The sequence below is a fragment of the Chiloscyllium plagiosum genome, unplaced genomic scaffold, assembly GCF_037043375.1.
Source record: "Chiloscyllium plagiosum isolate Xiang-an unplaced genomic scaffold, Cpla_swu_hap1 HiC_scaffold_9, whole genome shotgun sequence".
In the NCBI taxonomy this organism is placed as follows: Eukaryota; Metazoa; Chordata; class Chondrichthyes; order Orectolobiformes; family Hemiscylliidae; genus Chiloscyllium; species Chiloscyllium plagiosum.
In genome coordinates this window covers 100,175,419-100,199,514 of record NW_028270147.1, presented here as the reverse complement: position 1 = coordinate 100,199,514, position 24,096 = coordinate 100,175,419, and the positions used below count along the sequence as shown (strand labels likewise).

At 47.5% G+C, this 24,096-nt stretch overlaps 1 protein-coding gene across 3 annotated transcripts in view; it reads left to right on the top strand.

The window, feature by feature from the left end:
* LOC122554081 (rab GTPase-activating protein 1-like) overlaps nucleotides 1-20,779 on the top strand; it is a 496,968-nt gene extending 476,189 nt beyond the window's left edge. For 2 of the 3 annotated variants that reach the window (XM_087990933.1, XM_043700027.2), the window contains 7 exons: nucleotides 4,738-4,830; nucleotides 14,065-14,175; nucleotides 14,856-14,960; nucleotides 15,104-15,187; nucleotides 18,337-18,408; nucleotides 19,180-19,377; nucleotides 19,589-20,779. In XM_087990933.1, coding sequence (XP_087847059.1) covers nucleotides 4,738-4,830; nucleotides 14,065-14,175; nucleotides 14,856-14,960; nucleotides 15,104-15,187; nucleotides 18,337-18,408; nucleotides 19,180-19,377; nucleotides 19,589-19,738 — 813 coding nt within the window. In that variant the 3' untranslated portion in view covers nucleotides 19,739-20,779. Of the gene's footprint in view, nucleotides 1-4,737; nucleotides 4,831-8,247; nucleotides 13,548-14,064; nucleotides 14,176-14,855; nucleotides 14,961-15,103; nucleotides 15,188-18,336; nucleotides 18,409-19,179; nucleotides 19,378-19,588 lie in introns of those variants that run through there. The other variant, XM_087990934.1, reaches the window with a different exon arrangement.
* The last annotated feature ends 3,317 nt before the right edge of the window (nucleotides 20,780-24,096 follow it).

Genomic DNA, 24,096 nt, shown 5'->3' with positions numbered 1-24,096 from the left:
AGGACAGTATTACGGTTGCAGAAAAGATGTTTTGAGGACTTGTCTACTGAGGTCATATGGGCTGAGGTTAGAAACAGGAAAAGAGAAGTCACCCTGTTGGGAATTTTCTCCAGGCTTCCGAATAGTTCCAGGGATGTAGAGGATAGCAAAGATGAACCTTGGTAGGAGCGAGAGTGACAGGATAGTTATGGGGTCTTTAACTTTCCAAATATTGACTGGGAATACTATAGTTTGAGTACTTTAGATGGGTCAGTTTTTGTTCAATGTGTGCACGAGGATTTCCTGACACAGTATGTAAATAGGCCAACAAAAGGTGAGGTTACATTGGATTTGGTACTGGGTAATGAACCCAGCCAGGTGTTAGATTTGGAAGTAGGTGAGCCCTTTGGTGATAGTGACCACAATTCGATTATTTTTACTTTAGCGATGGAAAGGAATAGGTATATAACGGAGGGCAAGATTTATAGCTGGGAGAAAGGCAATTACAATGCGATTAGACAAGATTTAGAATGCATGGGATGGGGCAATTGAAATGTGGAGCTTATTCAAGGAACACCTACTGCTTGTCCTTGATAAGTATGTACCTGTCAGGCAGGGAAGAAGTTGTCGAGTGCGAGAGCCATGGTTTACTAAGGAAGTTGAATCTCTCTTCGAGATGATGAAGAAGAAAGCTTATGGTCGGATGAGACATGAAGCTCGGGATACTTGAGAGTTACGGGTTTACCAGAAAAGACCTAAAGAGAGAGCCAGGAAGGGACGTGGGAAGTCATTGGCAGATAGGATCAAGGAAAACCCTGAGACTTTCTATAAACTATATCAGGAATAAAAGAATGACAAGAAGATGATTAGGGCCAATCAAGCATAGTCGTGGAATGTTGTGCGTGGAGTCAGAGGAGATGTGGATGCATTAACTGAATACTTTTCATCAGTATTCATACTAGAAAAAGACGATGTGGTCGAAGAGAATACTGACATACAGGCTACTGGACCAGATGGGATTGAGGTGCATGAGGAGGAGGTGTTAGCAATTCTGGAAAGTGTGAAAATAGCTAAGTCCCCTGGGCCGGATCTGATTTATCCGAGAATTCTCTGGGAGCCAGGGAGGAAATAGCTGAGTCTTTGCTTTGATCTTTAAGTCCTCATTGTCTACAGGAATAGTGCCAGAAGACTGGAGGATAGCAAATGTTATTCCCTGATCAAGAAAGGGAGTAGAGACAATTCTGGAAATTGTAGGCCAGTGAGCCTTACTTCGGTTGTGGGTAAAGTGTTGGAAAGGGTTATAAGAGGGAGGAGTTATAATCATTTAGAAAGGAATAAGTTGATTAGACATAGTCACATGCTTTTGTGAAGGGTCGGTCATGCCTCAACATTATTGAGTTCTTTTGAAAAGGTGACCAAACAGTGGATGAGGATAAAGCGGTTGATGTAGTGTATATCGATTTTTCAAGGAGGAGAAAGTGAGGACTGCAGATGCTGGAGATCAGAGCTTAAAAATGTGTTGCTGGAAAAGCGCAGCAGGTCAGGCAGCATCAAAGGAAAAGGAGAATCAACGTTTCGGGCATGAGCCCTTCTTCAGGAATGAGGAGGGTGTGCGAAGCAGGCTAAGATAAAAGGTAGGGAGGAGGGACTTGGGGGAGGGGCGTTGGGAATGCGATAGGTGGAAGGAGGTTAAGGTGAGGGTGATAGGATGGAGAGGGGGTGGGGGCGGAGAGCTGGAGAAATCCGCATTCATCCCCTGTGGCTGGAGGGTTCCTAGACGGAAGATGAAGCGCTCCTCTTCCAGGCGTCGTGTTGCCATAGTCAGGTGATGGAGGAGGCCAAGGACCTGCATGTCCTTGGCGGAGTGGGAGGGGGAGTTAAAGTGTTCAGCCACGGGGTGGTTGGGTTGGTTGGTGCGGGTGTCCCAGAGGTGTTCTCTGAACCGTTCCGCAAGTAGGCGGCCTGTCTCCCCAATGTATAGGAGGCCACATCGGGTGCAGCGAATCCAATAAATGAAGTGTGTGGAGGTGCAGGTGAATTTGTGGCGGATATGGAAGGATCCCTTGGGGCCTTGGAGGGAGGTGAGGGGGGAGGTGTGGGCGCAAGTTTTGCATTCGCTGCACCCGACGTGGCCTCCTCTATATTGGGGAGACAGGCCGCCTACTTGTGGAACGTTTCAGAGAACACCTCTGGGACACCCGCACCAACCAACCCAACCACCCCGTGGCTGAACACTTTAACTTCCCCTCCCACTCCGCCAAGGACATGCAGATCCTTGGCCTCCTCCATCGCCAGACCATGGCAATACGGCGCCTGGAGGAAGAGCGACTCATCTTCCGCATAGGATCCCTCCAGCCACAGGGGATGAATGCGGATTTCTCCAGCTTCCTCATTTCCCCTCCCCCCACCTTTTCTCAGTCTCAAACCTCAGACTCAGCACCGCCTTCTTGACCTGCAATCTTCTTCCTGACCTCTCCGCCCCCACCCCCTCTCCGGCCTATCACCCTCACCTTAACTTCCTTCCACCTATCGCATTCCCAATGCCCCTCCCCCAAGTCCCTCCTCCCTACCTTTTATCTTAGCCTGCTTAGCACACCCTTCTCATTCCTGAAGAAGGGCTCATGCACGAAACGTCGATTCTCCTGCTCCTTGGATGCTGCCTGACCTGCTGTGCTTTTCCAGCAACACATTTTTAAGTTCTACATCGATTTTCAGTAAAGTGTTTGATAAGGCTCCCCACGGTAGGCGATTGCACAAAGTATGGAGATATGGGATTGAGGGTGATTTAGAGGTTTGGATTAAAAGTTGGCTAGCTGAAAGAAGACATGGCAGTGGATGATGGGAAATATTCATCCTGGAGTTCCGTTACTAGTGTACTGCAAGGATCTGTTTTGGGTCAATTTGTTATTTGTCATTTTTATAAATGACCTGGGTGAGAGCTTTGAAGGATGGCTTAGTAAATTTGGAGATGATGCTAAGGTCTGTAGAGTTGTGGATAGTGACAAAGAATATTGTAGGTTACAGAGAGACTTGGATAAGCTGCAGAGCTGGGCTGAGAGGTGGCAAATGGAGTTTAATGCAAAAAACAAGTGAGGTGATTCACTTTGGAAGGAGTAACAGAAATGCAGAGTACTAGGCTAATGGTAAGATTCTTGGTGGTGTCGATGAGCACAGAGGTCTCTGTGTCTAGGTACATAGATCTTTGAAAGTTGCCACCCAAGTTGATAGGATTGCGAAGAAGGCATACGGTGTGTTAGTTTTGATCGAGGGATTGAGTTTCGGAACCATGAGATCATGCAGCTGTCCAAAACTTCGTGCGACCACATTTGTAGTATTGCATACAGTTCTGGTCACCGCATTATAGGAAGGATTTGGAAGGGGTTCAGAGGAGATTTACTCGGATGTTGCCTGGTATGGAGGGGGAGGTCTTACAAGGAAAGGCAGAGGTAGTTGAGGCTGTTTTCGTTAGAGAGAAGGTGGTTGAGAGGCGACTTAATTGAAACATATAAGATAATCAGAGGGTTAGATAGATTGGACAGTGAGAGACTTTTTCCTCTCATGGTAATGCCGAGCACGAAGGGAACATATCTATCACTCCTCAATTTAAAGCTATAGGTCAGATGTCAGAGGTAGTTACTGCCTGCAACAGTAGTAGATTCACCAACTTTAAGGGCATTTTAAATGGTGATTGGATGGGCATATGGGCGAGAATGGAATAGTGTAGGTTAGATGGGCTTTAGGTTAGTTTCACAGGTCAATACAACATAGAGGGTTGAAGGGCCTGTACTGCGCTGTAATGTTCTAGGTTCTATCTCCACTAATGTTTGCCCAGATTCCAAGTTTCTCCACTACTTTGTTTGTCTTCTAGGTTTCCTGCTTCCGCCATTTGTGGGCGGCACGGTGGCACAGTGGTTAGCACTGCTGCCTCACAGCGCCAGAGACCCAGGTTCAATTCCCGCCTCAGGCGACTGTCTGTGTGGAGTTTGCACATTCTCCCCGTGTCTGCGTGGGTTTCCTCCGGGTGCTCTGGTTTCCTCCCACAGTCCAAAGATGTGCAGATTAGGTGAATTGGCCACGCTAAATTGCCCGTAGTGTTAGGTAGGGGTAAATGTAGGGGTATGGGTGGGTTGCGCTTCGGCAGGTCGGTGTGGACTTGTTGGGCCGAAGGGCCTGTTTCCACACTGTAATCTAATCTAATCTAATCTAATTTCATGTGATTTTGTTTGTTGTTTTTCTTTTCTATCCAGATTTCTGGTATTTGTGTTCTCCTAATATTCTTCACCGTTTCTGACTGATCTTTAAGATCGCTAAAAGCAGATGCTCGGATTGATTGAGAGAATCGATTGCATCTCATGGAGCATGACCTTGAATTGAGAGTTAGGCCATTCAGGGGTGATTTTGGAAGAGTGGAACCAGGGATAGATGGAATTAGGATCTGGATAAACCATGATCTCAATGAATATTGGCATAGCTGACTGACCTGCACTGCTTCGTGTTATTTATTTAGCTGTCAGTTACAGACCTGACCCCACCTTCCCCTTGCTCACTGAGTGAAGCAGCTTCCCCAGCCCCGGTCTTCACTGATTTACTTCCCAGTATCTCCGTGACGATTTGGCTGACTGAGTTGAGCTCTTAACAACATCAGAAGCAACACTGCCACCTGCAGGCTGAGCGTAGTTAACATTCTCCACAACTGGTGGTGACGAGGGCTGTCTGTAGCTTCCACTAACACGCCTTTCTCTACTTCGATCTCTCCAGGTGCCAACGAAAAAGCTGAAGAAATATGAGAAGGAGTATCAAACCCTGAGAGAGCAGCAGGCACATCAGGAAGACCCGATTGACAGATATAAGGTAGGGGAAGTGTCCCGTCGGAGTGAGATTTCTTGAAGCTGTCTTGTGATGAGGAATGGTGTTGGGTGTGCATTGATGCTGGGGGGGGGGTGGGGGGTGGCTTGCTGCTAGAAACCAGCGACTGACTAAATGACAAAGCTTGCACGTCAGCCATTCAGGCCGATTTCTGTGAGGCTGTGCGAAGGGATCTGCTCAGACTACAGTAAGGGGCGGACAGGGCAGCCATGTTTGGGACCACTCTGAGCTATGTGGAGCCTCTAGTCCATGACCATGCATCACACAGGGTTAGTTTTAATTATCACAACCAGGTCAGAGGTGTATTTCCCAGATTCGTTTTCCCCTTCGATCTGGGCTTTTCACCTCATCCAAGCAATCACACGACTCAGTAATTCACGAGGCACTTTTCACTGATAACTCACACATGTCATCTCCTTTTGATGTCCAGGAGGGTTAGCAAGATTAGTTTTCGCTGGCCAGTTCTTTGCAGGCTTGGTTACTCACTTCTTCCTAGCACCATGGCACTGTGTCACAGGGGCTAGAATATAGCAGAGCATGCAGGTCCAGACCAGCAGAACCAGGCGTCTCAAACTAAATCTACAGAAGCGTGACTTGAGTGAGTGGTCAATGCAAGGAGCCCACTCCCTGGGTGAAGCAATTACTACTTGTACATTCAAGAACAGCTGAGATTTCATTCAGAAGAGAGACATTTCAGCCATATCGTGAGATCTGATGTGGCAAGGGACATTTTCCAATCAGTCTGTTCTTGTTACTTACCCTCTAAAGCAGGTAGGTCCTGATTCCAGATCTCCAGGTCCAGGAGGTAGGAACACTGCCACTGTGCCACAAGGGACCTTAAATGCTGGGGAAGTAAACTTGGAGCCTGTAGTTTCCAAAGCTGTCCACCACTCAGATGTTTCGCCTCCCGTCTCGGTCTGTTGTAGACTAAGCAATGAGCGATTTGTTTTGTCAAACATAACCAGCATCATGGCTGAGTGAAGCCCATTGGACTCATCTTGGTACCACCCTTGGGGAAATTACAAGGAAAAGACCTCTCTGTTAGTGGGAGTAAGATATCCAGTTGCCATAGGTGTGTACAAAAAACTTCCTGTCCGGCCTCTGCAACTTCTGCCGAAACCTGACTTCAGGTTTCTCCAATGGTCCTGAGTCAAAACATGTGGTGCTGGAAAAGCACAGCTGGTCAGGTAGCATCTGAGGGCAGCAGGAAAGTTGACGTTTCAAGCATAAACTCTTCCTCAGGAATATGATGAGGAACATGATCAGGAAGAGATGCTCAAAACGTCAGCTGTCTTGCTCCTCGGATGCTGCCTGACCTGCTGTGCTTTTCCAGCACCACACTTTTCTTTTGACTCTGACCTCAAGCATCTGCTTTCTCCTTCTCCAAAGGGATTGAGTCTAGTTAGGAAGAAATTAACCACCCTGAAACCATCTGGTTCAGATTGTATTCGTTTCCTTTTTTAAAAAAAAACAAATTTACTGGCATGTAAAACAAAGAGGACCCTATTTCTGTAACAACTTTCACAATCTTGTAATGCTCTGAAGGATGTTATGACCAATTTGATATTGTTTGTGTGGTGGCTGGAATGTGAGAAACCACCACTAATTTGTCAGGCGAGTTATTTTAGGACAGTAAGAATCGTCAGGTTTGCCAACACATAGAGAGAGAGAGAGAGAAAGGAAGAGATTTATGGTTTCAAGGTGTTGCCTTTTCAATAAAACATCATTGAACCCAAGACATTCACTCCCTTTCTCCAGCATCTTGTTTTTTTCTTAAATTAGATTCCCTACAGTGTGGAAACAGGCCCTTTAGCCCATCCAGTCCACACCGACGCTCCGAAGAGTAACCCACCCAGACCCATTTCCCTCTGACAACACTGTGGGCAATTTAGCCTGGCCAATTCGCCTGACCTGCACATCTTTGGACTGTGGGAGAAAACCCACGCAGACACTGGGAGAATGTGCAAACTCCACACGGACAGTCACCTACTGGAATCGAACCTGGGACCCTGGTGCTGTGAGACAGCAGTGCTAACCACTGAGCCACCGTGCCGCCCTATAAGATCTGCAGTATTTGCTTTTGTATCTGTTTTAATGCCATTGGTTATAAGAGAAATATTGACCTGTACCCTGGACAGATCGACCCTTAGACAATGACAAAGCCTTGAGAGGACAGTAGTTCAGCCGATCATCCAGCAGATGGCATTCCAGCCTAGGATAGTGCTCCAGTGTATGGAGTGGGGCTTGAAGGTGCTACCACTGAGTCTCTCTATTCTTTCCTGGGATGCAGGTATTACTGCAATGACCAGTACAGTATTTGTTCTTCATCCCTAGCAGCCTGGAACTGAGTGGATTGCATGGCCTTTGCAAATGACAGACAAGGGTAGGTCTGGAGTCCTCGTAGACTCAGAATCGACAACAGGTCTACAAGAACAAGTCCCTTCGACCCAATGCGCCTGAGCCAGTCAAAAACACCCACCTACCTTCTAATCCTACTTCCCAGCACTTGGCCCATAGCCTTGCATGCCTTGTCACCACAAGTGTATGTCTAAATACTACTTCAGTGTGGTGAGGGCTTTTGCCTCCAAACACTTGCAGGCAGTGAGTTCCAGATTCCCACTACTCTCTGTGAAAAGATTTTCACTCAGAGGGAAAGTTCCTTCCTATCTCCCTGATCCAGACCCTTCATAATTTTATGCATGTCAATCATGTCCTGTCTTAATCTCCTCTGCTCTAAGAAGAGAAAAGCCCAGTTTCTCCAATCTCTCTCCACCCCTGGCGACATCCTAATAAATCTTGTCCTTTATGGAAGGATTTCTAGACATCAGTAAACCAGATGTGTTTTTATACCAACTGATGATGTTACCACCATGATCACCAATACTGTGGGGTGGCGCTCAATTCCAGATTTATTCATGGACTGCATATTCCCCACTTGCCATGGTAGGATTTGAACTTGTGTCCCAGGGAATTTGCCTGACCCTCTGGATTAATAGGCTAGTGACATTACTACTGAGCCGCCATCTCCCCAAAACCAAGGTTGACAGTACTGCATCTCACTTCATGGTTAGGAATAAGAGGGAATGAATATGTTTTCATTAGTTTTTGGAATGAGTGTTACTGGCAAGATCAGCTTTCATTGCCCATCCTTCATTTAACTTTGAGAAGGTGACGTTGCATTCCTAGTTCCAATGATATTCAGTGTGATTCCATTTGCAATTTCCAAATGTATTGTGGGAGCAATGTGCACAGTACTCGGTTATATCTTTTGTAAATATTTGAGCTTCTCTTGTGAAATCCAATTGGAATTTTTAACTGGCACTGAACCTTCCACACACTCCCACCTCTCTTGATGCTCATCCTTGTCTGGTTAATTCTTCCCATTTCCTTCTCTTCTTTCAGTTCATTTCATTTCAGTAAAGTCTGTGATATTTCCACGGAGGATGTGCAGTAGAAACCGCCTTAGAGAAGCTCCCAGCCCTTCAATAGAAGGAAGGCCAATGTTTGCAGCAAGCCTGGACTGTGCCCTTGTGTACCTTGTCTGAAGGATTCCATGTGATCTGTCAGCCTTCATCCCAGCCTGATAACCATCTCGGACATTGGAAGGAAATACCCAGGGAGCAGGTTAACATGCTGCAAAAAGCCTTTCAGCTGAAGCTTCAGTGTTTGTGTTCAGTGTGCATTATCACTTGCTTGTTGCTCCCTTTTTACATGATGAAGAAGAAAGAACTCTTGTTTGTACAACCTTTAACGATGTCTCAAGATATTTAAAGAGGTGTGCACAGTGCAGTCACGTTCACGTGGGCAAGATGGTGAGATCCCACGACCAGCAAATGAATGACTAGACAAATCTATTTTGGCACCAGTTGATTTTTCAGCAGGATACCTGAGGGAATCCCTTCTGAATGGGATCTTCCAGATCCACCTGAGAAGGGGGAAGGGAGATGGGGAGGCGGAGCCTCAATTGCTGCTCTTTGCAGTTTGGTGACACACTTTGATAGCCTTTTGTTAGATCTTTGAGTGTAATTTACTTTGTGCCTGATCCCAACGACAATCCAAAGGACACTCCACCTTGCAGTCTGACAAACCAGGTTCACCCATGTCATGGCTCTGTTTCTGGCCTAGGTTCCATTCTTTCAAAGAGATGAATTCAAGCCTCACCAGTTTGATCATTTGAAGTTTGTCTCATTTATTTTGATTTCTTCTGGGATGGGGTGGGTACAAAAGTGGCTACTGTTTGTTGCCCTTCCCTAATTGTCCTGGAGAGGGTGGTGGTGAGCCATATAATATCTGAGAAGGAAGGTGCTGGGATCTGTCCAAAAAAACCATGAAACTCAGTGTCATCTTCAAGAATGTTCTTTGGGCAAGGGAACCCAGTCATCACCCAGTTTGTGACTCCAGTCCCACAGTGACGTGATTCATTCTCAACGGCCCCATGACCTCCCTCAGCAAAGAACTCAGTCTGAGTGGCTGGAGATGGGCAAATATATATGAGGCTTGTCAATGACATTAACGCCCTGAGAAGGAATATTGCAGCTCTATGTTGTCTGCCTTTTAGCCTCTGAGCCACCAAACTGGTACTGTTATGGGTCTGTGATTGTCTCACATTTATTAATTAGATGGTGGCAATATGTGTTGAGCTTTTATTTTGAACTATAAGTTCTCTTTTCCCATGACTCTCTCCTCTTCAGCCCCCTCCAAGCCTTTCACCAGATGTTTCCCATGACAGCCTTGCTGTGCAGAGTGAAAGCTGTCTGTGTCTCTGAGGCCTCATTTTGTCTTGTATCTGTCTCCTCTCCAATGTAACACAAAACACATGTTTCTAAAGCCCTGCTGAGATGAAAACCGAGCAGATAAAAATGCTGCAATGAGTTGAATTGGTCTTGTTAAAGAAAATAATGTTTGTTTTGAAATTATATTTCTGTCAATGAATGACAAAGGCAATATGGGGGTCCAGGATTGCTTCCGCCATCTGCCAGAACGTAGGACCCAGGAGCAGGCCTTTTGGGAGCTGCTGTGTTAATGAAGAAGATCACTGCTCATCTGGTTGTGGTCTCAGCTACACTTTCTGCTTTCCTGTCTCCCCCATTGTCCTTAACTGTTATGTTCATGAAAAATCTGTCTCACTCAGCCTTGAGGAAACTCAATGATCCAACCTCCATTCTGATATGGAAACGAGAATTCCACAGACTGTCGACCCTCAGCAAGAAAGCGCCACCTCATTTTAAAAGGGAGACTGTTGTCTGTTAAACTACCCTGCCCCCAATTGTTAATGAGAAAGAACAGGTTGTGTAAGTGATGCTTTTCCCCTGGAGATGATTTAAGTGTTCATGTAAACTGTTTTCTTCAGTGCCAGAGTCCAGAGCAGGATAAAGTTTGATAAAATTAGAATTGGGGTGATTTCAGGAAGAACTCTTTCTGACAAAGAGTAGTGGAAATGGGGACCCAGGTCAAAGTTGGAATCCATTGAATTGTCTGTTGGTCTTTCGGGTGCCAGTGGTAGGGGAGTAGCTCAGCAGCAGTACAAGCTCTGGAAAGTCACTAGAGGGCAACTGTTTCTCTGTCCATGAACAGTACAAATAAACTTGGGCTTTACTAGGATCTAACCAGCTCAGTCGCGAGAGCGAGTACAGCTTTAAAACCACAATAGTTATTGCACCACAATGGAAATGTCCCATGTGATATGATACATCAATATTCCTGAAAAAAGTACTTTGTTATGACTTTTGTTTGTCTTCAAAGTGTGCTATGTTCATTCTGTTATACACGTAGACAATGTCAGTACTGAGTGACACAAAGTATATTTCCTCCTCTAACCCCTTTCCAACACACTCTCTCCAGCTTGCTTTACTCCTTATTGCCTCTTCTACAATCATCCCTGTTCCCTCACTCCGTCCCGGTCCCAGAGGGATTGATGGCCGGAGTTCATGACCCCGCGCTGTGTGAAGTGAGGCCAGTGTGTTGGAGCTTGGGCTCCTGCCTCAGGCCCAGGTGTAGGGGCCTGTTCAACAATCTGCACATTGTCCTTTTTCTCTTTCTGATCAGATTTTTAAAAAATTGTTAAACAACCTAATGGTGTAAATGCATCAGTGTTGTTTATGACTGGAATCATTTAGCATCATGATCTGAGTTTTTAATGGACCCTCACTCGTGATAACACAGTTTTCAATGTTTCTCTCCCCTTACGTGTTATGAAGAGCTTTACAAACGTGTTGTGATGAGGATAGTGCGTCTTCACAGTGTGATGAAGTGTGGGTGGGTGTTTGAATTCTCATCCCATTATCGTCGAGCTTTCAAAGAAAATGCTGTCGTCTTTGTAGCTACATTTGAAATTAGATTGCATCCAGGTTTTGTAAATATTGCATTTGGAATTTATTTTGGAGTGCTAATTTGTAATAAAAATATCCTGTTCGGTTTTGTAGCTCAGTAGTTGTGTTTGTTCCCTGAGATCCTGAGAGTTTACACAATACTCCATTTGCCTGTGACCCAGTTGTTGGCTGAAGCCTCTGGTTGTTTGGTGAGTCCAATCCATTGTCTTGCTCTCTGCAGTTATACCATCAACTTGGTGTCTCAGTGTGAGCCAGGAGACCACTGCGTGGTGACTTCCTGCCCCACTGTCAGGGTAAAGGCAAGTGAGAACCTTTGAAGTTAATCCCATCATGAGCATCAGAACATTATTTCCAGGCTGGAAACACATCCACTGACCTATTTCTTTGGCCGCCATTGCAGTAAAAGCAAATCTCTCCATTTGCCGGCACAAAGAGAAAGTGCCCGTCAAAGTCCCTTGTGTGTGATAGATTAGCCTAATAGGAGCGGCACTGGTAGATCATGCTGTATCAACCTGGACAGAAACCTGGGCAACCTCCAAATGAAAGCATGACCTTCAGTAGATCTGCTGCTACACAAAATATGGAATTGGAATCCTTGTTACCGAATCACCTTGTCAAACTGAAATACAACTGAGAAAATATAAACCGAACCAAGGACATGCATTACAGGACAGCAAGGAAATAGAACAGACAATCTCTGCGGAGTGTTGCTATTACTGGGGATAACCAATTTTCACCATCCACACTGTTTGTTAATTCCATTTACTCTCTTGTGAAATGGGTAATCCCTGCTTCACTGCACTGACCCATGTGTTAAAGCCTAGCACAGCTCACCCTTCATCTTAATCAGATCACAGGGTCTAAGCACTGTCTGATCCCAGGACAATAACACCGATTGACTGGAGACGATCCAGATCAAGACACACCTTTATACACATAGCCCACTGAGGAGGTGGTAATTAGTCTCAAATGTTGCTGCAAAGTTCTCCCATTCCAGCTTCTAAACAAGGGAGGGATGTTTTGAGGGAACAGGTAGGAAGGCATGGAGAGGAACCAAAAAGGAGAGAGAATTGTTTTATGTTGCATAGTTCATGAGCTCAGGATGTTCAAAGATGTGAAACTTGAAAAGGTTCAGAAAAGATTTTCAAGGGTGTTTTCAGGGTTGGAGGATTTGAGGGAGAGGCTGAATAGGCTGGGGCTGTTTTCCCTGAAGCTCTGGAGGCTGAGGGGTGACCTTATAGACATGTATAAAATCATGAGGGGCATGGATAGGATAAATAGACAAGGTCTTTTCCCTGGGGTGGGGGAGTCCCGAACTAGAGGGCATAGGTTTAGGGTGAGAGGAGAAAGATATAAAAGAGACCTAAGGGGCAACTTTTTCACACAGAGCATGGTACATGTGTGGAATGAACTGCCAGAGGAAGTGGTGGAGGCTGGTACAATTGCACCATTTAAAAGGCACCCGGAAATGGGCCATGTGCTTGCAAATGGGACTAGATTAGATTAGGATATCTGGTTGGCATGGGCGAGTTGGATCATAGCGTCTGTTTCTGTGCTGTACGTCTCTATGACTCAGTATTCCATTGGCTGTAAAACAGTACTTCCAAAGTTCAGACGTTGTTGTAATGTGGGAACTGTGACTGCCTGGGCAGGGCAGATCATTTGGCAGCACCACCCAGAGACTGGAGGCTGCTACTGCAGTGAGGGAACCACACTGGAGTGCACAAGGACATCAGAAATAGGAGGAGGCCTCCAAAGACAGTCCATCCTTTCCAGGAACCAATATTGCACAAAGCTGTCCAAGTGCAGCTGCACAGTTGTAACAAGATTCCTCTATTTTTCAATTTCCATTCTTGGCAATAAAGGATAAAATTCCATTTGCCTTCTCAATTGCTGCTTGCTGCATCTGCACTAACTGTGTTTGATGCACAAGAACACACCAATCCCTCTGCACTGCGCTGTTTTGGAATCTCTCTCTATTTACATAATAGACTGCCTTTTGATTATTCTGACTAAGGTACATGACCTTACACTTTCCGACATTAAACTCCATCTTCTGTGTATTAGTATCTCATTTCGAGTTTGGTCTCCTCTTTGTGAGTGACCGTCTGTGTGTCTGCCTGTTCCATATCCCATTCCTATTTGCTTACGGCCCAGAGACTTGATTGTCCAGCCCTTTCCTGCTGGTTCCATTCAATATTAAACAACTTCCTTGAGACAATGTAACCCAGCATGCCATCCCCTCCTCCAATCGGGATTTTCCTTGCTGTCCTGTGATGGTACATTCGAGGCTCGGAGAGTTACTTCATGACTCGCTCCCAGACTCTGTGATGGGGAGAGAGGGGGAGACCCAGATCCAGGCTCCGTGACTGGGGAGTGAGGGGGAGACCCAAGGTCCAGGCTCCGTGACTGGGGAGTGAGGGGGAGACCCAGGGTCCAGGCTCCGTGACTGGGGAGTGAGGGGGAGACCCAGGGTCCAGGCTCCGTGACTGGGGAGTGAGGGGGAGACCCAGGGTCCAGGCTCCGTGACTGGGGAGTGAGGTGGGGGGGAACCCAGGGTCCAGGCTCCGTGACTGGGGAGTGAGGGGGAGATCCAGACCCAGGTTCCGTGACTGGGGAGTGAGGGGGAGGCCCAGGCCGAGGTCCAGGCTCCGTGACTGGGGAGTGAGGGGGAGACCCAGGGTCCAGGCTCCGTGACTGGGGAGTGAGGGGGAGACCCAGGGTCCAGGCTCTGTGACTGGGGAGTGAGGGGGAGACCAGGATGATGGTGACTAGGATGAGTGGGGAGAGTCAGGCTCTGAGCATGTGACTGGAGACTTTGCAGCACTCAGCAGGTTAAGTTATTGCCACTGGTTGAGTGAGCGAATCTGTGTGGGTTTGATTTGTGCAGCGGGAGAATCGGAGGCTGCAGGAGGCCAGCTTGCGCCTGGAGCAGGAAAACGATGACTTGGCTCATGAGCTTGTGACCAGCAAGATCGCCCTGAGGAGTGACCTGGATCAGGTAAGGGACATGACTTCTCCTCACTCTCTCATCCAAGATCCCAAATCGAAAGGGAACCTCGCGTTTGTGTACCGTCTCTCTCAACTTCCAGGTGTTTCAACCTGGTTTTTAGCAGATTCATTATTTTTGAAATGTCGCCACAACTGTAATGTGGGAAGAGTCCAGGAGCTGGGGTGTGAGGAGTGGGAAGCAAGTGACACTCAGCAAGTGGAGACTTTCCCTGCTGTTCAGAATTCGACCCAGGGCAAGATTTCCACTCGCCTGAGAGGGCAAGGGGGGCCGACAGGGTTAAGGGCTCATCCAAAAGACAGTCTGTGTGACAGTGCAGCATTCCCCACTGTGTGCACTGCATTGTCAGAGTTCAACACCACTTCTCAAATCTCTGGCACGGGACTTGAACCTACGCCATTCTTGTTGGAAGCAGAGAGCTCAGGCTGGTTGTGCTGTATACCCCAACAGAAAGGCCTGTGTGTGATCAGTTATACTGCGTGGTGTGCTCACTGACTGACTGGGTGGCTTGGAGCTGGGCAATTGAATGCAGCTCCATCTCCAGAGCAAGGTGTGCTCTCCCCCAGCAACCTGAAATTGGGGAAGGGTGTTTAAGTGTCCAATTGTACTGTCTGGAAGCTTGGAAAGAGTCCTCTGCTCGCTCCCTCACAGTGTCCATCTTTCCCACTCAGGTTGAAGACAAGGCTGATGTCCTCAACAAGGAGCTCCTCCAAACCAAACAGAGGCTGGTGGAGACTGAAGATGAGAAAAGGAGACAGGAGGAGGAGTCAGCGCAGGTACCGAGAGGGCAGGGAGAGGCGGGGGGTGTGGGCAGTTGCACGGTGAGGGAGACGGGGGCCGGTAGAGGCCTCATCCATTTGGTTATCATTTGATGCTGATTGAGACTCTCGCTCTGATCTTTGCTTTCTCACCCTTACAGATTAAGGAGGTTTTTCGCAGGGAGCTAGAGAAAGCGGAATGTGAAGTCAGCAGAACAAGTGCCATCGTTTCAGAATACAAACAGGTACAGACACCATGACCTGCTGCCTATTTCCTGGGAGATGGACACTGAGCAGATTGGGTTGAACCGAATTGCGCATCGGGTGGCTGGGTGTTTCAGGGTCTGAGTGTGGGGTTTGTCTCTCATTCCTTTCTTAATGTCAGTGGGTGACCATTCGAGAGCAGCTGCACCCTGCTGGGGCCCGGCTTCCCAGCTGATGCTGACAAGGAAAGGTGGAGAACCTGTACAGCGGATGGGTGTACTGCAGTCCATCTGCCAGCCCCTCCTTCACTGGCCCAGACAATGGGACCAGTTTGCCAGGGCCAGCCCCTCCTTCACTGGCCCAGACAATGGGACCAGTTTGCCAGGGACAGCCCCTCCTTCACTGGCCCAGACAATGGGACCAGTTTGCCAGGGCCAGCCCCTCCTTCACTGGCCCAGACAATGGGACCAGTTTGCCAGGGCCAGCCCCTCCTTCACTGGCCCAGACAATGGGACCAGTTTGCCAGGGCCAGCCCCTCCTTCACTGGCCCAGACAATGGGACCAGTTTGCCAGGGCCAGCCCCTCCTTCACTGGCCCAGACAATGGGACCAGTTTGCCAGGGACAGCCCCTCCTTCACTGGCCCAGACAATGGGACCAGTTTGCCAGGGACAAGCCTCAGAGGACGGTACGGGAGAATAAATAATACAGTTTACTTTCTGGGTAGACCTGAGAACTCCTCCCTGTCTCTCACCCACTCCTCCTCCTTCCCTATCGATTATTCCCTCTCCATGCTGGATATGTTGGGATTTAAAAGCTAGACTGAAGCCAAGAGGAAGAAATTTCTTGTTGGGGAATAACCTTCCTTGCAGCGATGGTAAGCAGCAATTTGGAAAGTAAATGAACAGGATTTATTGGGCAGAAAAGATTGGTACTTCCCATTCAGGAGATGGGACCTGTTAAACTAGGTCACTGTAGGTCAGTCTGTCTCACCTGTGGATCCTGGGATGTGTGTTCTCAGTCCTTTGATTGATGACACACACCGAGGTTTCACCTTCAGTCTAATATTTGAGTGAACCTCTGTTGTAGTTTTGAGCCATTTGAGTTGAAAATTCCCAGTCTTCCTTAGCTGATGTGACCACAGTGCCTGTTGAATGCTCTGTGCAAGCAGCAGTCCACTGTCATGTCCTCTTGAGGCCTGTACCTGTTCCTGCATTTTCATAGCACAAATCCTTAACTTACCGCAACCACTTGTTGACTAGTAATGCACTGGAAAGTCCCGACTGCTTTCTACTAACCTTCTGTCCCAGCAAGAGCTCCCTTTAGCAAGTATTACCCCATGACTAGCATAATGACTCTAAGCAAGTGTTCTAGTTTTATCCCCATTGTGTGGGAAAGCACGGAGGGATCTGGGTGTCCTGGTACATGAACCACAAAGTTAGTATGCAAATTAATAGGAAGGTCATAGCATCCTAACAGTGTGGAGCTGGCCGTTTGGCAATAGAGTCCACACTGACCTTCTGAAGCGCGTCCTACCCAGACTATCTCTCTCTTTCCCCCCCCCCCCCCCCCCCCCCCCGCGCGCATGCGCACACACGCGCACACCCCCACACACACATATCCCTGTCACCTCGCGCACCCACCACTGCATCTTCTACAGCTAATCCACTGAGCCTGCATATCCCTGGACATTATGGGCAATTTAACATGGCCGATCAGTCCAGCCAGCCTGCAAACGTTTGGACTATGGGAGGAAACTGGAGCACCCAGAGGAAACTCACCCAGATATTGGGAGAATGTGCAAACTTCACACGAGCAGTTGCCCAAAAATGGAATTGAACCTGGATCCTTGGCACTGGGATACATAGTATGTGTGTGTTTTTGATTTACTACTTCGATTAGATTCCCTACAGTGTGGAAACAAGTCCATCTGTCCAGGTCAGGTGAATAGGCCATTTTAAATTGCCCATAGTGTCAGGTGCATTAGTCAGAGGGAAATAGGTCTGAGTGGGTAACTCTTTGGAGGGTCAGTGTGAACTTGTTTCCATCTGACTAATGTACCTAAAACTATGGGCAATTTAAAATGGCCGATTCACCTGACCTGGACATCTTTGGACCGTGGGAGGAAACCGGAGCACCCGGAAAAAACCCACGCAGACACGGGGAGAATGTGCAAACTCCACACAGTCGCCCGAAGCTGGAATCGAATCGGGGTCCCTGGTGCTGTGAGACAGCAGCGCTAACCACTGAGCCACCATGCCGCCTCTGTTTGGAAGAACCTAAAGCAGTTGCAAAACAATAAAATCTATTGTATTGATGATCACTTGAATAATAAAAGAAGAATTTTTTCTTTTTTTTTTAAGTGTAACATGGTGAGTACTTGGAGCCAGGAGTTAGTACCTGTACATTGAATCAATCCTCAGGGCTGTACTGGTGGCCATCTCACCAGTTAACAATTACTACCTGCTGGATGTTAATGAGGCCTCATCTGGAGAGCTGTGTATTATTTTGATCTCATTTAAGAAAGGATATCAAGGGTTGTGCGGAAAAGACAGGAAAATGGAATCGAAGATGATCAGACCAGCCATAATCTCATTGAATCATGAAACAGACTTGATGGGCTGAATGGCCATTTCATCTTCTGTAAGTTATGATGTAATTGTCAGAAACAGTTCAGGGAGAGTTCACTCAACTCATTCCTGGGATGAGGGGATTATCCTCTGAGGAAAGGTTGGATATGCTGTACACATTAGAATTTAGGGAGTGAGAGGTGATCCTATTGAAATGGAGGGTCCTCGGGGAGAAAAGCAGCAGACTGTGGAATCTACTTTTGGAATCCAAAAGCAGAATGCTGGTGAAACTCAGCGGTATCTGTGGAGAGAGAAATAAGAGTTAAGGCTTCTACAGAAGTCTTACTAGATCTGAAGCGCTACTCTGTTTCTCTCTCCACAGATATTGCTGGGCTAGCTTAAGACCCTGAGGGGACATGACAGATGGATACCTTTTGTGAGGATATCCAGAAGTAGGGACACCGTTTCCTATGGAACAAGAAAATCCCATTTAATCCATGACATTTAAGGCCTTCTCACTAAACTTATATACAGTGCAGTCTGATAACTTGAGCTGAGTATTATGCGGATGTATCAGTGAGGTGACAAGAGCAGCACTAAGTCTCCCTCTTGTTCTGTTCAGATTTGTTCACAGTTGAGTACACGGTTGGAGAGACAGCAGGCGGCGAGTAAGGAGGAACTGGAACTAGTGAAGGTAGGAGTCGAGCAGCCTCTGATCCCCACTCCGTCATTTGATTTTCTGCTGTCTTCAAATGGAATCACCAGTCATATCCTGTGTGGTCACAGTCTTTCCAGCACGGAAAGTGGTGCTGTGGCCCATGGTGTCCACATTGATCATCAAATATGTTCCAATCCCATTTCCCAGCTCTTGACCTATAGCCTTGCATGCTACGGGGTTTCAAGGACTCCGCTAAATGTTTCTAAAATGTCTGAAGGGTTCCTGCCCCTCCAGCCTCCTGATTGTGAATAGATTTCCACAGTGAGCTAAATACCCAACAATCAATGTCTCCTTATTCCCTCATGGGATGTGGACATCACCGACTGGGCCAGCATTTCTTAGCCATGCACAGTTGCAGCTCACCCACCTTCTCCTGGGGATGAGCTGACTTTGAGATCAAACAGTGTTTGCTGTTCATGGTGGTACTGAGGTCTCACCAGGAAAGCCACTCTCCATTCTAGCATAGAAATGATATTGCTGTTCCTTCCATGTTGCTGGGTCAAAATCCTGGCATTAGCACCATTGTGGCTGTCCCAACACTGAATGGATTGCAACGTTTCAGTAAGGCAGCTTACCACCCCCTTCTCAAGGGCAATTGGGGACGTGCAGTAAATACTGGCCCAGCCAGCCACGTTGTTCTCCCTGATAAGGAATTAAACTCTCAACACGGTGGTGGGATAAGAAGACGCGAGCGCAGGGTCATTGCTGAGTGCCTCAGGCTTACTGCCTTTTCAATTCAATTCCCAGGGTAAAGTGCTGTCGTGTGACCGCTGCTGTGAGCTCTTCAGGAAGGACGGTGAGCTGCAGCTCCCCGAGCCTGGCCAGGATCACGCGAAGCAGTATGTCGATGAAGAGAAGGAGATTCTTAAGAAGCAGCTGCGGGAGATGGAGCTGGAACTAGCACAGACCAAACTGCAGCTGGTGGAGGCCAAGTGTAAAATCCAGGTACAGACCCGAAATGGGGGCTCCACTAGGGGAGGGAGGGAGGGAGAGAGAGAGCACAGGACCAGTGTTCCGACATGGTCTCGCTCTGAGTGCCTTTCAAACAGGAGCTCCCTGCCCGAGACTGTGGCTCCACATTGATACTCTGTCTCTGGGTCGTGCTGATGGGTTATTTCCCTGTGAAATCATTGTTTCCTTCCTCTGCCTTTCCCAGGAGCTGGAGCACCATCGGGGAGCTCTCCTCAATGAGATCCAAGCTGCCAAAAACTCCTGGCTCAGCAAGACCCTGACCTCGATCAAAACTGCCACCGGCACTCAACCCCCTCAGCCTCCGCCTTCCCCTGCTCCGAAGGAAAGCACATAGTGCCACACATCTCGTCCTCCACCCTTCTCTCCCCCCCCCCCCCCCCCCCTCCCCCCGCCCCCGTCTTCTCAGCCCCTGATGGTGAGGGAACAGCATCCTGAGGATGACCGCCTGAACTCAACAGCAAGCCCCCTCACTGCTGACACCATCCTCGAGCTCAAGAGATGGCCCTGCTCAGGGCCAGCTGTCCAACTCTTTGTACATTCAAATCCTTCCTCATTCTGGGATCCACTCTGACGGATTGATGGTTTGTATATTGTTGAACAAGAAATGTTGTATTTTACTATCAGTACCTTCGTGTCATTTTCATTGGCAGCAGTTAATTGAGAATCTCATTGGTTTAATGTGGTGAACAGGTCAGTTCTCCAGGTACTGTGAAGGATGAGGGCCTGTGAGAAATGCCAGTGTTTGCTGATTTGTCACCTTGCGCAGGCGAACTGAGAATCTTCTTCACTCTCTCCTGTCTCTCTTTGCTCTCCTTTCTTCTCTCACACTCTCCTGTGTGCTCCCTCTTTTCTGAACTACTTGCTATCCAGACTTTGCTTGCTTGCTTGCTTCTCTCTCTCTCTCTCTCTGGACTGAGAGCAGCTCCTATTCATTGACTCGCAGAGATCATGATGTTTTGCTCAGGTCAGTTCCCATGATGCACTCTGCTCATCCTGCCTTACCCACTTAATGTTCTGCTTGGACCTTTATACAGGTCTGTCCACCATTTTTCCCTTTTCAGTCTTTACAAACCGATGTACGTGGACGTGACAGAGGAACAGCTAAAGGACTCGATTTGCACAATGTACAAAGAACAAATGATCTATCTTGTTTCTTTAATTTTCAAACAAGTTCGATATTAAATGTAGTTAAAATCTGGGGAAATTTTAAGCTTAACTTGCAGCAGCCTGTTGTCCCAGTGAACAGGTTCCTTTTGTTGGTGTGTTTATCTGTAATACCCAGCTGCCCCCTGTTGTTCACCCTGGTGCAACCATCTCTTGGGGGCAGCTTTTATTTGTAACAATTGTATTTTCAACAATAAACTAACTCACTGTTGTTGGTCTGGCTGTGTTCTGTGCTCGCTCTACACCACTGGCCTTTCAGCGAGCTGTATAGGAAGATCCCAATTCTTCCCTTCAAATATTCGATTGGTATCAACATGACCACATTCTGGACTGAAGTAGGGTTGTCAGTAAGTGACTGCACTCTATCCTGTAAATCTAATTTTAACTGGAATATGGGAATGGGGGCCAGGATACGATCGCAATTTCCCCGGACACAGCACACCCCATCCCTTCCCCTCTGAGCAAATCTGAAATCACCAACTGGTTTCACACAGAAGACAAACTCAAGGAGGGATGGAATGCTGCAAAGCTGAGAGACACACACCTACAGACATTAACTGGGCAACAGTCACACCCACACTGACAGGTGCACCTACAGTCAGTACTGAGTAACAGTCGCACCCGCACGCAGAAACACACACCTACAGACATCATTGGGTAACAGTCACACCCATACAGGGTCATGTGTGCTCTGAGTTCCTGATTGAACCTCTGTCTGAAATAAGGCCTCACTTTTGAGCTGTGACAGGCTAAAGTGGGAGGAATGAATCTTGTGACTGCAGCCTCTAACATCTGTAATCTAAATCATTTAGTGTGTTCCCTAGGATGCAGTGGACAGTGCGATCCCACCAGCTGCGTCTGGACCAACAGAGTGAGGAGGGAATGCCTCAGATTGGAATGATTGAGTCCCAGCAGCTTTCAGTTTCTGTTCTATTTGGAATCTGGTAACCTTGACAGATTCCAGATCAAAGGGATCATTTGAAAGTCATTGGCTCTTGGTTCAAACTACAGATGTGTCATTGGCTGGGTGACCTGTCAATCAATTAGCTGAGGCAGATAGTCCATTTCCACAGCGTACACGAGACCAAATCATCATCATCTTTATTCCTTTTTCCAGATTGACAGTAAAACCACAGCAATTAACAGCCCAGACAGAGGAAGCTGCTCAAATTCATAGCCACAATGGAGCTTGAGGAAAACACTTTTGTGATCTCCTGATGCTCTTGCTGAGGGGAGAGGGGAGGGTCACGTGGGTGAGGGCACAGGAGAAGCGAGCGTTGGACTCCCAGTCAGACCCAGAGAGGGTCAGCAGGCTGCTGACACTGTAGGTGCTGTCCGAAGCTCGCAGGTAGTTGCTGGTCTGAACACCGTCCGAAATGGCTGCACCGTCCTTCTTCCACTGCACCTCCAGCTCATCGGGATAGAAGTGATTGGCAAGGCACACCAGGGTGGCAGTGCCCTTGGCATTGACCTGCTCTGGGGAGGGGGGCAGCAGGGTCAGCTTGGGCTGAGCGTTCTCACGGCCTGAAAGACAAGAGAAACAATTTTAAGCTCTGACATTCGAAAGGATTTTAACTCTGAACATGAACTGGCAAAGAAATCCTTTTGAACGTTTATAACCAAAACATCATAAACCCGATAAAAGAACAGGCATTGTTTAAATTGCATCTTGAGATGTGAGTGTCACTGGCAGGGCCAGCGTTTATTGCCCATCCCTAATTGCCCCTGAGAAGGTGATGGTGAAAGAGAAGGGACAGTTTTGGACCATCATTTATGGAATGAATGTGGGCAGCTGGAAGGGCTATCAATGGGGGAGCATTTCAGTGACAGTGATCAGAACTCAGTGAGATTGAGAGTAGGGATGGAAATGGAGAACCATGGAGCAAGTGTAAAAGTTTTCATTTGGGAGCAAACCATTTTACTAAATGATGTGATAATTTGGTAAAAGTGGACTGGAACTGGTGACTTCTTGGGAAATCAGTGGCAGGGCAGTGGGAGATCTTCAAGGAGGAGCCCCAGATCATTCAGAATCTGTTCCCACAAGGAGTAAGGGTGGGGCTCCCAAATCTAGACTCAGCCTGGGATGTCAAAAGGCAGCCAGAGTAGGGCAGACCAAACAGGGAAGGTGATGTTGGTTATCTGGAGTTCAATCCTCTGTGTGGTTCTGGTGAACAGATCATTCTGGAACTGTGTAAGACTGTAGTTCGAGCATTACGGGAAGGATGTGATCCTATTAGAGAGTAGACAGAGGAGATTCACAAGGATTTTCTAAGGAATGCAGAGTTTTAGATCTAAGGACTGATTGGTTTGGCTGGGTCTGTTTTCTTTGGAACAGAGGAGGCTGAGGGGAGATTTGATTGTGGTGTGTAAACTGATGAGGGGCGTGGATAGAAAGGACTGATTTCCATCAGCAGAGAGGGCAACAACCCTGGGGAGAGATTGAAATGAATTGGGGGCAGGGTTCGAGGGGAGTTGAGTACATTTTTCACTCAGAGGGTGGATGGATCTAGGATTCACTATCTGAAAGTTTGGGAGAGGCAGAAAACCTCACTACATTAAAAAAAGTATTTGATGTTCACTTGAAACACCAAAACCTCCAGAGTAAGAGCTGGAAAGTGGGATGGAGCACATTATCATAGAATCCTTACAATATGGGAGCAAGTCATTCAGCTCATTAAGTCCACACCAACCCTCTGAAGAGCATCCCACCCAGACCCTCCCCCTGCACTATCCCTGCAACTCCATGGTTAATCCACCTGGCTTGCAGAGCCCAGGACACTAGGAGCAATTTACTATGTCCAATCCACCAAACTGCACGTCTTTGGACTATCAGAGGAAATCCAAGCAGACACAGGGTGAATGTGCAAATTTCACACAGTCACTTGAGAGTGGAATCAAACCCAGGTCCCTCGTGCTGTCAGGCAGCAGGGCTAACCACTGTGCTGCTCGCACAATATCTCTTTAACAAACCTCTGACCACTCACAGATCTTTATCTGAGAACATTGGAGCAGACTTGAATCAAAACACTTCAGGAAGGAGTAATGTTGGGTCCCCTCCATGTAGAAGGTTCTAGATGACATTTCAAACCTTGCTGCCCAGCACTGTGCTGAAGTCAAGGGTGAGGCTGCAATAAGTCTCAGTGTCCCCCGGTCAGGCAGCATCTGTGCTCTAAATAACCCTTGGAAGGTGAGAGTGCATGGACAATGGGTGAGGGTCAGGATCAGGGGACTCCAACCATTAAGAAAAACTTGCATTTGTGTAGCACCTGTCCCACCTCAGGATGTCCCAGTGACTCTTTCCAGCAGACTGGGCACAACAAGATCATGATAATGAGCAGAGGATCAGATTTTTAGTGATGGTTTTTGGGAGGAGGTCAATTGACCAGGACACCAGGGGGAAACTGCCCTGCTCTTCATTTAATAGTGCCATGGAATGGCTTTTTTCACATCTGAAAGACTCCCAGTTTTTTTAAAAAAAGATTAGATTCCTTCCAGTATGGAAACAGGCCCTTCAGCCCAACAAGTCCA